The sequence below is a fragment of the Vulpes lagopus genome, chromosome 5 (genome assembly GCF_018345385.1).
Source record: "Vulpes lagopus strain Blue_001 chromosome 5, ASM1834538v1, whole genome shotgun sequence".
NCBI classification, from domain to species: Eukaryota; Metazoa; Chordata; class Mammalia; order Carnivora; family Canidae; genus Vulpes; species Vulpes lagopus.
This window is the reverse complement of record NC_054828.1, coordinates 67,956,637-67,972,751: the sequence shown is the minus strand read 5'-3', so window position 1 is coordinate 67,972,751 and position 16,115 is coordinate 67,956,637. Positions and strand designations below refer to the sequence as shown.

Below are 16,115 nucleotides of genomic sequence, written 5' to 3'. Positions count from 1 at the left end.
CCTGTGTCTCTGCCTCTCTCTCTCTCTCTCTCTCTCTGTGACTATCATAAATAAATAAAAAAATTAAAAATAAATAAATAAAATCTTAAAAAAAAAAAAAGAAAAGAAAAGTATTGCACGCATAAGCTCCTGTTATTCTGCTCTCAAGTGATAACCACCATTAGCAGGTCTCTATACAGCCTTCCATTTCCTTTTTCTAAGGCTATTCTGTCCATATGCTTTTAAAAAGATATAATCATATTACACACACTGTTTTTACTTTTTCACTAAATTGAGCTTGGACATGTCAGAACATGTAAACCACCCTCACTCATTTTAATTGGAGTAGAATATGGAACTATCATAACCAACATCTTGTTAATGAGTGTTTGAATTATTTCTAGTTTTACTTTAATACAGATTGAACATCCTTCTACATAGATCTTTAAGTGCTTGGGTAAGGGCTGTAAAATGAATTCCTAGCAATGGACTCACTGATACAGAGTACAAACAGAATGGACATTTAAATATTTAATAGAATTGTCCTCCAGAAAGACTCTATCAGTTTACAGTACTCCCTCCATTGGAGAGCATCTTCACAACTTATTTCTCTTTGTGGATTCTGGTTTTGGGGTTTCAAAGGCTTTTACCAAAGAGAGATCAGACAAATATTTCAGGTAGATTTTTTTCCCCCATAAGCCAGACTTTTCAAATCTCTTAAATATTAAAAAAAAATATCTATTAGTTTTCCTTTATGCAACGAAGTGAAACAAAGGAAACAAAATGAAACACACATTAAGAAATTAAAAAAAAAATACTTGTACATGGTTTAAAAATAGAAACAATCCAAGGGCACTGGCTGGCTTGGTCAGAAGAGCATGCAACTCTTCATTTCGAGGTTGTGAGTTTGAGCCCCCCCTTAGATGTAGAGATTATTAAGTAAAATAAAACTTAAAAATTTAAAAATATATGTAAGTGGGACACCTGGGTGGCTCAGTGTTGAGCGTCTGCCTTTGAATCAGGGTGTGATCCTGGCATCCCGGGATTGAATCCCATATTGGGCTTCTGCATGGAGCCTGCTTCTCCCTCTGCCTGTGTCTCTGCTTGTCTCTCTCTGTGTCTCTCATGAATAAATAAATAAAATCTTTAAAAATGTGTGTGTGTGTGTGTGTATACACACACACATATATATGCAAGCCAAGATACAAAATGTAAAATAAAAGACTTGTCTCTCTTCAAAGTAATCATTGTTAACATTTTTTGTATAATTCCTTCTAGAAAAAAGTTTTATGTATAGATGGAATATTATGAATATTCCTAGAGCCGTTATCTCCAGCTCTGGCCAATAAAAATTTTATGACTTTCCTTAATTAGTTGAAACATGTCTCCCCAACTCTGGTGACCATAGACCTAGGAGCTTTACATTTCAGTTGGATAAAGATGGGGTCTGTAGTAAAACAACTTGACAACTAAGTCATAATCTCTTTATACTGAATGGCAGGAAAACATGACTGAGAAATTTGTCATTTGTGATGGAGAACAAGCATAGTCTTATTTAATCTTACCAGAAAAAAAAAAAAAATCTTACCAGAGATCTGCACTTTAGTATGATTACATAGTGAATATGTTCTTTGTTTGGTTCCCCAGGTTTTAAATATTTTGTATCTTTAGCATGCTTGTTAGCACATGATTTGTAACATAACCTAAATGAAACAAAGTACTTGTAGGTCAGTAATTTGTTTCAGTATCTCTTTGCTAAAAGGAGGCCCATTATTCTGATTTCATATATTTCTTTCAGGGAGAGAGAGCATGTGTTAATGTTTGAACAACAGCTCAGCATCTTGGTGTACCTGTATTTCATTTACACAATAGGGAACATAACCGACATGTGCCCCTAACTTTGCATCTTTCATTTAATGCATCTTGAAGATTCGTCCACATCAGGACATATGCATCTATTGAGGAAGATATTTTTAAACCTAGAGGTAGATTTTTAATGTTAATGAATTGTCTTTCACTCTTCACGGCCTGTGTCCCTACTGTCTTCTCCCATTGGTTTCCCAGGGAAAGGCCTGGAGTGGTGCAGTACTAAATCATCACACCAAGACTGAGATCCCCTCACACAGTCTGAGGCTGTGACACTTCTCAATGGTGCTCTCTAGTGCGCAGGAATAGCTCCTGGTGTCAGCACCAACTTTTGCTCCTCTTTGTCTGGTTTCCCTCAACACCCCCCCCCCAAACTGTCCGTGGATACAGATGGCTGAAAAACAGGTGCTTTCTCAGGCTAATGGAAGGGGGCTGCAGCATTTCTTCTTCCTCATTTCCTGACTCCTGATGTCTGCCATGTTTTATTTCCATTCTAGGGGAAGCCATATGTCTTTGACCGTGTGTTCCCCCCAAACACGACTCAGGAGCAAGTTTATCATGCGTGTGCCATGCAGATTGTCAAAGGTAACATGTATTATCTTTGTAAGATGTATTTTTAGAATGTATGTTTTCTGGTTCCCCATTCCCTACCCCACTTCTTTCCACCAATGCTCTTTCTTGGCTATGTCTTCCAGATGTCCTTGCTGGCTACAATGGCACCATTTTTGCTTATGGACAGACATCCTCAGGGAAAACACATACCATGGAGGTGAGGGCTCTGACTTTCATGAGGGGTGAGGAACTGGGAGTGTTAATGAGAGGCCAAGGAATCTCAGGCAAGATCTAGGAATCAAGCTTGCTTGGTCTGGAGGATGAACTGAGGGGCAGGATTATAATGGAAGCTTGGTGAAATCCCTCTAGCCTGCTGCAGTTTCCCATCCTTTCCACTACTCCAGTTTGCTTCTTTTGATCCAGAAAAGCAGCTGCAATAAAGGTCCAAAGGGACCCTCAGTTCTCTCCTTGTTCTCGGTAGACATGGCAGTGACTGCCTCGTACCTTCAGATGATCCTCTCGTCAACTATCACCTTCATGTTCAACCTGTTTACCTCTTGGGTGGCCTCATTGTTTTGAGTCCCAGTCTCAGTCTCGGATACTCTTCCTCTCCAGGGAAAGCTGCATGACCCCCAGCTGATGGGAATCATTCCTCGAATTGCCCGAGACATCTTCAATCACATCTACTCCATGGATGAGAACCTGGAGTTCCATATCAAGGTGATCACGGTTTAACAGCGGGGTGTCCTCAGAGAGGGACTAGGAGGAGAAGAGCTAGTATGAACTCACTGAGAACCTGGGCACCCCAACTTATTTTCCTGCCCTGCTTACCACAGTTCTTCTTCTTCTGCTCTTTTTCTCCTTCTCCTACTGGTTGAGTGGGTCACATTCATTTGAGATCTCTATATCAGACTTATGATAGGCCCTCTTCACTTTCTCCCTGACCAGGTTTCTTACTTTGAGATTTACCTGGACAAAATTCGCGACCTTCTGGATGGTGAGTGGTGTTTAGCCCCATTGGATGGGGCAGGGGTGGGAGGAGAGCAAGGAAAAGAAAGATCACATTGTTCTTGGCAAGAGATGCAGAGGAATCACACACTCATACCCCTGTCCCTTGCCTCCATTCACCAAAATTTCTAAAAGCAAAAAGGGTCAGAAGATGAGCTGAAATACCTAGGCCTATATAGAAACACCCTGAGACCAGCTGGAACCTTAAGGCTAGAATCCTGGAGGAGGAGAAATTTAAGCTTTCAGGTGTGGGGATTTAAGCTTGATGGGAAAGTCTTTCTCCTTTTTATTTATTTTTTTCTTCTTTCTCCTTTTTAAATTTTTTTTTTTTCCTTTTTAAATTTTTAATTTATTTGTTTGTTTGTTTGTTTGTTTGAAAGAGGGAGAGGGAGAGAGGGCACAAGTTGGGGGTAGGGGGGGCAGCAAAGGACAAACAGACTCCGCACTGAGTGCAGAGCCTGACATGGGGCTGATCTCATAACCCTGAGATCATAACCTGAACTGAAATCAAGAGTTGGACGCTTAACCAACTGCACCACCCAGGAGAGGGCTTCTTTTTTGCATGTAGAAGAAACCACTGTCTCAGCAGACTATAGGGTATGGGGTTGGGGTTGGAAGTGCTAGCCTTGCTTACTCTGCATTGGTTTGATTCAGTGACCAAGACAAATCTGTCTGTGCATGAGGACAAGAATCGGGTGCCATTTGTCAAGGTAAGTGTGGGGACAGGGGTACCTGGGTGTGGGTCACTGTACTAAGAGTAGACCAGGAGGGTAGGCCAGAGGCCCGGAAGCTGGAGGGCAGATGTCTTGGAGGAGTGAGATGTGCCGAGGGGCTGGGGAGAGTCTGAGGGCTTGGAAAAGACATTCTTAAAAGGTCATCTGATCAGCGTGCAGGTAATATAATTTGCAGATTGCCGTTTATGGGTCACTCTCCCTTTGCCCCCTGCAGGGTTGTACTGAACGCTTTGTGTCCAGCCCAGAGGAGATTTTAGATGTGATTGACGAGGGGAAATCAAATCGTCATGTGGCCGTCACCAGTGAGTGGGGATATAAGGAGCTCTTGCACCTGGGAGTCTGGTGCTTGTCTGTGTCCTCTGGGGGCTGAGGGAATAGAAGTGAGCAAGGGAAGACTGTGTCCTCCAGAAGAAGAGGCTATTACTGTGTGTGCCACCCAGCTGCCTGGGAGACAGTGGCGGGGCTAGTCCTGGCAGGTGCCCTCTCTCTCTGGGTTGGCCAGTGTCAGTGGAAGCTGGGGGGTGAGGGCTTCGGCTCCATAGGTGTTAGTACAGGGACCGCTTCTCCCTTGGTCCTGCAGACATGAATGAACACAGCTCTCGGAGCCACAGCATCTTCCTCATCAACATCAAGCAGGAGAACATGGAGACCGAGCAGAAGCTCAGTGGAAAGCTGTACCTAGTGGACCTGGCAGGGAGCGAGAAGGTTGGGGACCTGGGAGTGGGGCGGGTAGGGAAGGAGGTCTGGGCAGGGGGAGCTTTTAAAAATCAAAATAACTTTTTTGCGGGGAGTATAATTCATATACCATTAGAGTTCACCATTTTGAAATATAGTTCAGTGGATTTTAGGATATTTTTGGAAGGTGGTGCACCCATCACCACTGATTCTAGAATATTTTCATCACCTGTTAGACACTCACACCCTATTCCTCCCTCCACTAGCTCCTGGCAACCACTAATCTTATGTTTTGTCTCTGTGAATTTGCCTTTTCTGGACATTTCATATAAATGGGATCATATACTATGTAGGCAGGAGGGGGTGGCTTTTGGCAAGAGGGTTTAGGGTAACAGGAAGGGCCTTCTCTGTTCTCTTTCCCTGTCCCCTCCCCTCCTTGGACTGAATCCCCTTAGATGGGGAAGAGGCCATGAGATCCCTCTCTCCCCCTGCAGCTGCTCATGACACACTCATCTCTTAATGCTCTGGTAGGTCAGCAAGACCGGAGCAGAGGGAGCTGTGCTGGACGAGGCAAAGAATATCAACAAGTCACTGTCAGCCCTTGGGAATGTGATCTCTGCACTGGCTGAGGGCACGGTGAGTATCCCATCTCATCTTCTCCTACTGCTGCCCTCTCATCATACCCAATGCATGGGGTGTGTGACCCCTAGTCAGCAAGTACACTGTTCCCTTGTTGAATATTTTTCTGATTCATGGTCTCCCTCCTCCCCCAGAAAAGCTACGTTCCATATCGTGACAGCAAAATGACACGGATTCTCCAGGACTCTCTGGGAGGAAACTGCCGGACAACTATGTTCATCTGCTGCTCACCGTCCAGCTACAACGATGCAGAGACCAAGTCCACCCTGATGTTCGGGCAGCGGTTAGTAGCAGGGTCCCTTTTCACTGTGCCAGCTCCCCTCAGTGTCATGCAAGGCTTAACGGAGCTCTCATCTCCTCGTTCTCCTTACCCAGGGCAAAGACCATTAAGAACACTGCCTCTGTGAATCTGGAGTTGACTGCCGAGCAGTGGAAGAAGAAATATGAAAAGGAGAAGGAGAAGACAAAGGCTCAGAAGGAGACAATCGCCAAGCTAGAGGCTGAGCTCAGCCGGTGGCGCAATGGTTAGAGAGGGTTCTACTGGTCATGAGAGGCAGTGGGAGGAGGAGGCCGAGGGACCAGAGGCGCCCTGTCTGGGGTGGGCCTTCAGGGCGGGCCAGCCTCCCAGGAAGACTGTTTCTGGAGGGGTGCAGTAGAGCAGTGATGAGGGAAGGGGAGAGGGGGCTGACCACCCTTATCCCACCCCCTAGAAAAGGTTGAAGGTACACTTGGCCACAGAGATAGAGGAAGGACTCCTAGATGCATCTTTCTCTCTTCCCATTCCTCACCTTGTTCTGCCCCTCGGCCAGGAGAGAATGTGCCTGAGACAGAGCGCCTGGCTGGGGATGATGCAGTCCTGGGATCTGAGCTCTGTGAGGAGACCCCTGTGAATGACAACTCATCCATCGTGGTGCGCATTGCTCCTGAGGAGCGGCAGAAATATGAGGAAGAGATCCGCCGCCTCTATAAGCAACTCGATGACAAGGTGAGGACGCCCAGGGCACAGAGGGGAGGCCTGTGGGATGAGAAGTGAGGGATTAAGGAATTAGTTTGTATTGCCTTTTTTTAAAATTTTTTTTATTTTTATTTATTTTATTTTATTTTTTTTAATTTTTTAATTATTTATTTATGATAGTCATACAGAGAGAGAGAGAGAGAGAGAGAGGCAGAGACATAGGCAGAGGGAGAAGCAGGCTCCATGCACCGGGAGCCTGGCATGGTACTCGATCCGGGTCTCCAGGATCACGCCCTGGGCCAAAGGCAGGCGCCAAACCGCTGCACCACCCAGGGATCCCCCTTTTTTTTATTTTGAAAGAGATAAATTATGCTCATTGAAAATGCGGAAGAGAGCACGGAGTAACATTCAGGATTACGAATCACTATATTATATACCAGAAACTAATAACGTAACCCTGCATGTTAACTATACTAGAAATAAATCCCCCCCCCCCCCGGAATTAAATTTAATAAAAAATTATATTACTAAGAAACTTAGAAGCTAAATAAAAATATACAGAAGAAAATTTAAGTCCTCTATCATTCTGCCATTTAGAAATAATACTATTGACGTTCTATTTTTCTCCATATGTAGAGCATGCAATCGAGATACACTGTATCTGTAACTTTGCATCTAATTTCTTCCCTCCACATTCTATAAGGAGCGATTTTCTACTTTGTTAACAATTCTTCATAAAAGTATTTTTAAAATGCTGCCTAACACATTTATCAAAATATATTTAACCATTTGTTTATTCCAGGGCTTCTAGTTTTCCTTGTTTTTAGTAGTTTGTTCTTGCTCTTGTAAGTCTGAAAGCACTATCTTTGCTTCTGATGCATAAAACTTTCCTTTTGAATGATTTGATTAGAATGTAGCACTAAAGTGGGACTTCTAGGTTAGGGGATATGCACTTTAACCAAACGGCTTTTGCTGTGTATTGTCAAGGTTATACCACCTTCCAGGAAGAAAGGAATTTGAAAGTGAGGGCAGGAGTGAGGCAAGAGCCTGAAAGAAAAATTTCTTTTTAGGATGTGGGCTTTCTAACTCAAAGCCAGAACTGTCTGGATTTTTGTCAGGATCCTACCTCTGCCTCCAACCCTGTAAGTCTAGACCCTGGAAGGAACAGCTTCCTTCCATTCCTTTTGTCTCCCAACAGGACGATGAGATCAACCAGCAGAGCCAGCTCATAGAGAAGCTTAAGCAGCAGATGCTGGACCAGGAAGAGGTAACAGGAAGGAAGATGAGACATGAGAGGAGAGCAGTGTGTCCCCTTAAAAGGTGTAAAAGACCTTTTACAACCAGATGGAAGAAGAGCTTACTCTTTTGCATAGGGCTTGATCACCCTCCAGAACTATGGAAGTCTGGGGAGGACTTAACTGGGGCTTTCTGTAAAGGATTTCAGAGTCTGGGTGCTGCTTCCTTCTGTTGTCCTGCTTCTGTGACGCCTAGAGCCCACTTCCTCTTGACCCTTGTTTTGACCCATGCCCCTCTCCTAGAGCTCTAAAGGTACCAGAGAGACCCTGTCTGGGGCCAGGAAACCATAGAGGGGCCCGCTGTCAGCAGACCCCGTCACATGCCTTGCTTCTTCCTCAAAGCTGCTGGTGTCCACCCGAGGAGACAATGAGAAGGTCCAGCGGGAGCTGAGCCACCTGCAGTCTGAGAACGACGCTGCGAAGGATGAGGTGAAGGAGGTGCTGCAGGCCCTGGAGGAGCTGGCCGTGAACTACGACCAGAAATCCCAGGAAGTGGAGGAGAAGAGCCAGCAGAACCAGCTTCTGGTGGATGAGCTGTCTCAGAAGGTGGTGAGTGGCTGACCGGGGTCCCAGAGCACCGTTGCCTCCAGAACATGTTCTGTATCCCAGGGGACCTCCGCATCCTGGGGCCGCAGCACATTTGTACCTTTGCCCCTCTGTGCCATGGGCTGTGGGACCCTCTCCAGCCCCGTCACCACACTTTGCCCTTCTGACCCCTATCTCTTCCAAACCTTTTTGCAGGGCCTCTGTTCTCTTTGTAGCAGCCCTTGGGGTCATGGGTGAGGCGGAGGCTCTGCCTGGGTTAGGGAGGGCAGTGGGAAGATGGCAACGGGATGACATGAGGGGCTGTCCCCAGGCCACCATGCTGGCTCTGGAGTCTGAGTTGCAGCGGCTACAAGAGGTCAGCGGACACCAGCGCAAACGGATTGCTGAGGTGCTGAATGGACTGATGAAGGACCTGAGTGAGTTCAGTGTCATCGTGGGCAACGGGGAGATTAAGCTGGTGAGTGGAGCTGGAGGCAGTGGCAGCCTTGTTCAGGTCATTCTTGCTCTGGGCACTGGTGGGAGATTGTGGGGGTACAGGGGAGCATCACCCATGCCCTCAGGAATACTGAGGAAGGCAGACCAAAGAGCCAGGAAGCATCCTTTAGACTAGACCAGGAAAACAAGCAGAATTTTGCACAGACTCAACTATAAATTCACCTTCCAAAGGGTGCTGAATAAAGAGGCCACAGAGATGTGCTTGCAGCAGGCTTTAACAATGAGGCATAGAGTTGGGAATGACACATGCAAATCTGTGGCAGTGACAGTGACCCATCTGGGTGACCAAGCAGATCAGTTTGACTACAAATCACGTTGCTTTATAAGATGGGAGAGGGCGACTGTCAGAATTGGATCTTTAGGTGTAGGTAGAGTTAGTATGAAATGCCAAGTGATAGCAGCTAAAAGTTGTTAGAAACTATGTGTGCCACACAAATCTCCATGTGTGCGGGTGTACAGGGATAGGCAGGATGCAGAGGAATGGGTAAAAGCTTCCCTGCAGCAGAGAGGCATCTCTTCCTGCCCTCCCCCACCCCGCAGCCTGTGGAGATCAGCGGAGCCATTGAGGAGGAGTTCACGGTGGCCCGACTCTATATCAGCAAAATCAAGTCGGAAGTCAAGTCTGTGGTCAAGCGCTGCCGGCAGCTAGAGAACCTGCAGGTTGAGTGTCATCGCAAGATGGAGGTGACTGGGCGGGAGCTCTCATCCTGCCAGCTCCTCATCTCTCAGGTGAGCGCTGAGCACTGAGAGCCTTTGCATGCCGTGGGAAGGACGATGATTTTGTGGCTATGGGATAAGACTTCTAGCATCCACCTAGGGCCTAGAGTCGACCACAGTCAAAGACAGAAGAGTCTGGGGCAGCAGGGAAGGGCCAGGGCAGTGAAGGTTCAGAGAGGATACCACTCTTTGTGCTGATGGGATCTAAAGGTTAGGTCTCCGAGGTAATGACCCCTGGCCGCATATCTTCAGGCAGGTGCAACTGAAGGGGAGGGTCTGGGAGGAGAGCTGCTGAGGTCTGCACTGCCTGGAGCTGTGTCCTTGACTCCATTCCTCTCTTTCCTCTCCCCAACCCTTCCCCCATTAGCACGAGGCCAAGATCCGCTCGCTTACAGAATATATGCAGAGTGTGGAGCTAAAGAAGCGACACCTGGAAGAATCCTATGACTCCCTGAGCGATGAGCTGGCAAAGCTCCAGGCCCAGGGTGAGGCCTTCTTTTTTTTTTTTTTTAATTTTTAAAAATATTTTATTTATTTATGAGAGAGAGAGAGGGGAGGGTGGGCAGAGCCACAGGCAGAGAGAGAAGCAGGCTCCATGCAGGGAGCCCGACATGGGACTCGATCCCGGGACTCCAGGATCACGCCCTGGGCCGAAGGTGGTGCTAAACCGCTGAGCCACCCGGGCTGCCCGGGTGAGGCCTTCTTAAAGCTCTAAACTACTCATCCGGGGATCTGAGATCCCAGAGGGGGCAGGGAGGAAAAGCAACAAACATCCAAATAAACCACCCAACATGCACACTCATCCAATGCATTAGACTGAAATCCAGAAGCTTTTGCATGTAGCTTATTGTACATAAGCCACAAGCCCTCAATTCGCCCCTTTTCTGCTGTGTCCAATCAGACTGTCCTAACCCAGTAGAATATCCCTGAGGGCCCATACCAGGTAGATGTCCCCTGCCCTGCCTGGAGCTCTGACCTCAGAGGGAAGTTCTTTCCAGAGGAGGTAGATGTGATGTAAGCTGCCCTCCCCATCTTTCCTTCAGAAACTGTGCATGAAGTGGCCCTGAAGGACAAGGAGCCGGACACACAGGATGCAGATGAAGTGAAGGTGGGTGGGGAAGGTGTAGGAGACAACTGGGGCCCAGCCGGGCTGCCCTAGCCCCCTCCGAGCTGCTGCCCAGGAGTCTGGCTTTGAGCATGGAATGGGGTTGTTTGCAGAAGGCCCTGGAGGTGCAGATGGAGAGTCACCGGGAGGCCCATCACCGGCAGCTGGCCCGGCTCCGGGATGAGATCAACGAGAAGCAGAAGACCATTGATGAGCTCAAAGAGTAAGAGTCCCCCCCGGGACGCTCGGTGGCCTCTGCTGTTCTTCTTGCCTTGTAGCCACACATGTGCTCCCTCTTGGCCCAGGGTCTGATTGGTTCACTTCCACGTGCCACTCCCCCAAAGCTGCCGCAGCTTTGTAGCCCAACTCCAGGAGGCACAGGAGTGAGGACTAGTTCTTCTCCTTGAGCTCTTATGATAACCCATGGTTCCTCACTGTGTTGTGCAAATGGTGGCCTGCACCTGCCTCTGATAATCCAAACATAGATGCCCAGTCCTGACTGGACCCACTTGTACCAGAAGAAAACAATTTGCAGAGCCAGTCTTTCCTTAACCCCTCATTAATACCTTCTTGTTCTCTCTAACACCTCCTTGCCCTCTGCAGCCTGAATCAGAAGCTCCAATTAGAGCTAGAGAAGCTTCAGGCTGACTACGAGAAGCTGAAGAATGAAGAACATGAGAAGAGCAGCAAACTCCAGGAACTGACGTGAGTGGTGGTCCAGACTGCTACTCATTCATACCAGCAGAGGGAGGGTGCAATGGAGGTGGGGGTCTGGTGTTCCCAGGAAGTAGATGCCTCGAAGAGTCATATGATGGGGTGGGGAAGGACACACCAAAAACCAAAAAACAGAAAGGAGACTTTCAGAAATGACCTCTATTGAATATTAGCTGCCCCAGCCTAGGAAGATCTTTGTGATATTCTTTTAAGTGTGAAAAGCAGGCTACAAAACAGGTTGAATGGTATGATCCCATGAAATTTTTGTGGGATGTACCTGCATAGAAGTAAGAGTCCAAAAAGATAGACACCAGAATGTTAATGGCAGTTTGATCTGTAAGTAACAGAATTATGTGCTTTTTATGAAACTCGTCTTACTTTTTTTTTTCTTTTCTAATTTCTGCACAGAGAATGTGGGTAACTTACAAAATAAATAACAATAAAGTATAGACCAAAGGAATGAAGAGGGAGGAGAGAGGGAAGAAAGGTAATCCTGAGGGACTCTTGCATTTCCTTCTTCCCCTCCAGATTTCTGTACGAGCGACATGAACAATCCAAGCAGGACCTCAAGGGTCTGGAGGAGACAGTTGTGAGTAGTTTCCCTCTGGGCCAAGTTAACAGAGTGAGGTGGGGGCTTCATTTCTTTCCCTGGTTCCTTCATAACCCCATTCCTTATACAGAGTCAGTCTGCGGCATAATCAGGACACATCTCTTCCTAAAGGATGAGTGACTCACCTGACCAGATAGACTGACAATTCCAATAGTTTTGGAGGCAAAAGGTTGAGCTGATATTTGGCCAGTCCCAATTTGTCATCATTCTTTCTAGGCCCGGGAACTCCAGACCCTCCACAACCTTCGCAAGCTGTTCGTTCAAGACGTCACGACTCGAGTCAAGAAAGTGAGTGCCATCCTTGGCATCTTCCCAGCCCTCATACCGTCTGCTGGCCTCAGGTTTCTCCAAGCCCTGTGGCCTCCAGTGTAGCTGGCTTGGCCTGGTCTGGGTAAGGCCTCTTTGGCCATGGGACAACCACATCTTTTCCTCCGTCTTTAATCAGAGTGCAGAAATGGAGCCCGAGGACAGTGGGGGGATTCACTCCCAAAAGCAGAAGATTTCCTTTCTTGAGAACAACCTGGAACAGCTTACAAAGGTTCACAAACAGGTAAGAGTAGAGGAAGGGGTGAAGAGAACTCTTGAGGCCAGGTGCCTTGGAGACCCAAATCCTCTGAGCTCCCTTGGACTTAGGAAAATCTACTTGCAAGTTTTCCTCACTTTCCCCTTTTACTTTCATTACTAATCCCTTCTTTATTCATGTTTGGTTCCACTTTACCTTGTTCTTTGTTCTGTGCCTGTTCTCCCTTCTCAAAGCTCCCGACCTGCCTCTGCTCAAAGTGAGATCCCCCAGGCCTATGGATTTGGAGGAAGAGATTGGAACTGATAGAGGTCTCAGAGGCAGGGGCCTGTAACTACAAATGAGGGATACTGGGCAGAGATAGGAAGCAGTGGGACAAGGAGAAGCCAGGGAAGTTGGGCTTTCCCTCATGGAGAGAACTCCATCTGCCTAGGCCTGGGGCAGGCATGCAGGGTAATGAAAAGATGTCCTCCAGATGGCCCAACCAGGCCCTACTAGGGGCTGGTTGAAACTCCTGTGAATTAAGTTGCTGCCTCTCTGTCCCCCTCCTTGCTGCTGCGGCTCCTTAGGTGGATGACTGGGTTTCAAAGGTATGGGGTGGGGAGGTAGACGGGGCAGTCCAAAGGAGTCAGGACAGGAAATGTTTGGTGCGTACAGAGCAGGAGCCCCCTCGCTAGTGCCAAATGGCTGAGCCTTGAAGACAGGTGCCACCACGTGTCAACTGGCTCTTCTGACTCATAAAATAAACCCTAATCTACACTTCATTCGCTTTCTTTCAAACCCACCTGAACACTTGATTTAAACTCATATTCTCACTAAACTGGAGATTAAATTCCTCAGTGCAATGGCCAGCATATTTAGCAAATACTTGGTACATCTTCTTTCTTTTCTTTCTTACATCTATAATGAAAAAAAAAAATCCCAGAATGGTCAGGATCTGCAGAGTTCATTTATTTTATTTGGGCCTGCAGAAGGCTATACTATCCTCTTTCCGCCTTTGTTTATTATAAAGCAGTGTAACAACATAACAACATTCCAGAAAAGTTGGAAGTCAAGGGAAGAAACATTTGTAATCAGCTCTACCACTCTGTTTCCCTTTCTGTGTGTCCACTTTCCTTCTCTGTTCAAATGCATGTCATATTGCTTATTTCCCTCCCAATATTTGTGTTATGATAAAACAAAACAAAACAAAACCCATGCAAAATTTACCACCAGGATTATCTTTAAGTTCAGTGGCATTCAATGCATTCATGCTGTGGTGCAACACCCCCACCATCCTGCCCCATCACTGTCATCTTGTAAAACTGTTTAAGGGAATCCCTTAAACAGTAATTCCCCATTGTGCCTCCCTCCCAGCCCTTGGCAAACACCATTCTTCTTTCTGTCTCTGTGATTTTTACTCCTCTGAGTACCTCACATAAGTGGAATCATCCAGGATCTGTCTTTTTGTAACTGGCTGACTGCACTCAGCATAATGTCCTCCAGGCTTATCCACAGTGTAGCATGTGTCAGGAAACCAAGGGCTGGGCTGTTTTCCGTTTTCCTCATTGAAGTGGCTGGCCTCTCTCTGCTCTAAGTCCCAAAGACCAAAAGCAACTCCCCTAGACGATGGAGGACTCCTCATAATGTCCTACCTCAGCAGACACAAGACTAGAAAGGAAAATGAGAGAAGTGTAGAAACTTCTCAATTAACAGAAACTTAAATAGCCAGGCTTTCAGCCCTGTTCCTAATTAAGCTGAACCACTGTGACAGCAAAGCATTGTTTATGATCCTTAAATTGCCCAAAGTGAAAGAGGCACAGATGTGTTTTCAGCTCTGCCCTTTCTCTCCGGGCTCCCTGCTACACCAGCTTACCTGGTATCTTCCAAGGCCGGCTCCTGCAGGCTGGAGAGCCCCCAGTCATTGTGTGAAACCCTATAAAAAGATCAGGGAGTCTTTTTCTGTCTGCAAGATGGTTGCTCTCTAGCTTAAATCAAATGGGAGAGGGAGGAACACCCCAGGAAATCCCTGAATGTGAAGGTAATGAGCACAAATGTTTGTGAGACCTCAAACATTTTCTTTCCTTCCTATGGGGTGCTGTATGTGTGTGTGGGGGGGGGGCGGAGGAGGGGATGAGGCGGGTGCTCCCACATTCCAGCTTCTGCTCCTGCTCTGCACTGCAGCTAACCTGCACTCAATACCGTATCCACCTTCCAGACTGCTCCTGTGCTCTTGCCGCCCTGCCCCATGCATGCCTCCAAAGCCATCTCTGGGTGAGGGGTGCCTCATGGTTGCCCTGGGGCTACTGGTCTGGCACAAGCTATGAGATATTGGGCGTGGGTAGCTAGGCCAGGAAAAGACGGGAACAGGACACTGCCACAAGAGTTCTGAGCTACAGTGGAGTTGGCACGTTTTGCTCCTCAGAAAATGATGTGACTTTTTAATGCCTGACCCCTGTTTGCTCAGGGAGAAGGAGAGAACCAGAGGACCAATTAGGTGAAGGGAATGAGGCCTTTCGAGGAAAGAATGCGGTCTCTGTCTTGTCTGACTTGATTTTTCTTTATTCTCTCTCCCTGCCCCGCACCCCCATGCTCCACTGCTGGCTCTCTCTTGGGTTGCTGGCTTTGCTTTGGCCTCTTCCCTTGGGCTTACCCCACAGCTGGTACGTGACAATGCAGATCTGCGTTGTGAGCTTCCTAAATTGGAAAAACGACTTAGGGCTACGGCTGAGAGAGTTAAGGCCCTGGAGGGTGCACTAAAGGAGGCCAAGGAAGGTGCCATGAAGGACAAGCGCCGGTACCAGCAGGAGGTGGACCGCATCAAGGAGGCTGTTCGGTACAAGAGCTCCGGCAAGCGGGGCCATTCTGCTCAGATTGGTGAGTGGGAGTAGGTGGCAGCAGATGAGGTGGGATTACCCCTGGGGGAGATGGGCAAATTCCTAAGTGTCCAGCACCTAGATGATCGCTTTTCACCCTGCCTCCGCCCCAGGATCACCCCACTACTGTCCCCCACATGTATAAAAGTGAGTGATATTAGCTGAACTCAGTTCAGCCCCAGCTAAATGACTTCAGGAACCAGGGCAACTGCAGGGAAACAGCCTCCTCACCGTCATTTTCCTTTCTTTACCACAGCCAAACCTGTGCGGCCTGGCCACTACCCAGCATCTTCACCCACTAACCCCTACGGCACCCGGAGCCCTGAGTGCATCAGTTATACCAACAGCCTCTTCCAGAACTACCAGAATTTGTACCTGCAGGCTGCACCAAGCTCCACCTCAGACATGTAGTGAGTGGCCCCAAGGCGTGGGCGGGAGTCCTGACCCAAGGCTGTCTACACTCCAGAAGGCCTAGGTTGGGTCAGTTATTGGCTGACACTTAATTCTTTCCCTAAGTGGCTTCATCGCCTCTTCACACCTCTGTTTAGACAGTGGGCATTGCCCTCCCAGCCTGTGGCCATCTTGGTTGTCCTCTGTTCTCTGGGCCTGGGAGGTGTGTACGGCTCCATCCCTGAGGGGATTATGGGGCACAGTGGAGGGAGGGTGCCAGAGGCTTCTGCATCTCTCTCCTTGCTCCATCCAGCTTTGCAAACTCCTGTACCAGCAGTGGGGCCACGTCTTCTGGTGGTCCCCTGGCGTCCTACCAGAAGGCCAACATGGACAATGGTGAGTGAAAAAGATGGGTGACCAGCCTTTGGGATCCCCAGGGAGAGCTGAAAAGTGTAAGAAG

General features: G+C 47.7%; 1 protein-coding gene across 2 annotated transcripts in view; it reads left to right on the top strand.

The window, feature by feature from the left end:
* The window catches only part of KIF5A (kinesin family member 5A), a 32,977-nt gene that overhangs the window by 9,839 nt on the left and 7,023 nt on the right, over positions 1 to 16,115 (top strand). For both annotated transcript variants that reach the window (XM_041757315.1, XM_041757314.1), the window contains exons 2-26: positions 2,343 to 2,430; positions 2,541 to 2,614; positions 3,013 to 3,117; positions 3,346 to 3,394; positions 4,060 to 4,115; positions 4,354 to 4,441; positions 4,720 to 4,844; positions 5,346 to 5,450; positions 5,588 to 5,736; positions 5,829 to 5,977; positions 6,263 to 6,438; positions 7,607 to 7,675; positions 8,046 to 8,252; positions 8,560 to 8,706; positions 9,285 to 9,473; positions 9,829 to 9,946; positions 10,505 to 10,569; positions 10,680 to 10,789; positions 11,170 to 11,271; positions 11,809 to 11,869; positions 12,107 to 12,178; positions 12,336 to 12,440; positions 15,050 to 15,266; positions 15,522 to 15,675; positions 15,969 to 16,051. In XM_041757315.1, coding sequence (XP_041613249.1) covers positions 2,343 to 2,430; positions 2,541 to 2,614; positions 3,013 to 3,117; positions 3,346 to 3,394; positions 4,060 to 4,115; positions 4,354 to 4,441; positions 4,720 to 4,844; positions 5,346 to 5,450; positions 5,588 to 5,736; positions 5,829 to 5,977; positions 6,263 to 6,438; positions 7,607 to 7,675; positions 8,046 to 8,252; positions 8,560 to 8,706; positions 9,285 to 9,473; positions 9,829 to 9,946; positions 10,505 to 10,569; positions 10,680 to 10,789; positions 11,170 to 11,271; positions 11,809 to 11,869; positions 12,107 to 12,178; positions 12,336 to 12,440; positions 15,050 to 15,266; positions 15,522 to 15,675; positions 15,969 to 16,051 — 2,863 coding nt within the window. The remainder of the gene's footprint in view (positions 1 to 2,342; positions 2,431 to 2,540; positions 2,615 to 3,012; positions 3,118 to 3,345; positions 3,395 to 4,059; positions 4,116 to 4,353; positions 4,442 to 4,719; positions 4,845 to 5,345; positions 5,451 to 5,587; positions 5,737 to 5,828; positions 5,978 to 6,262; positions 6,439 to 7,606; positions 7,676 to 8,045; positions 8,253 to 8,559; positions 8,707 to 9,284; positions 9,474 to 9,828; positions 9,947 to 10,504; positions 10,570 to 10,679; positions 10,790 to 11,169; positions 11,272 to 11,808; positions 11,870 to 12,106; positions 12,179 to 12,335; positions 12,441 to 15,049; positions 15,267 to 15,521; positions 15,676 to 15,968; positions 16,052 to 16,115) is intronic.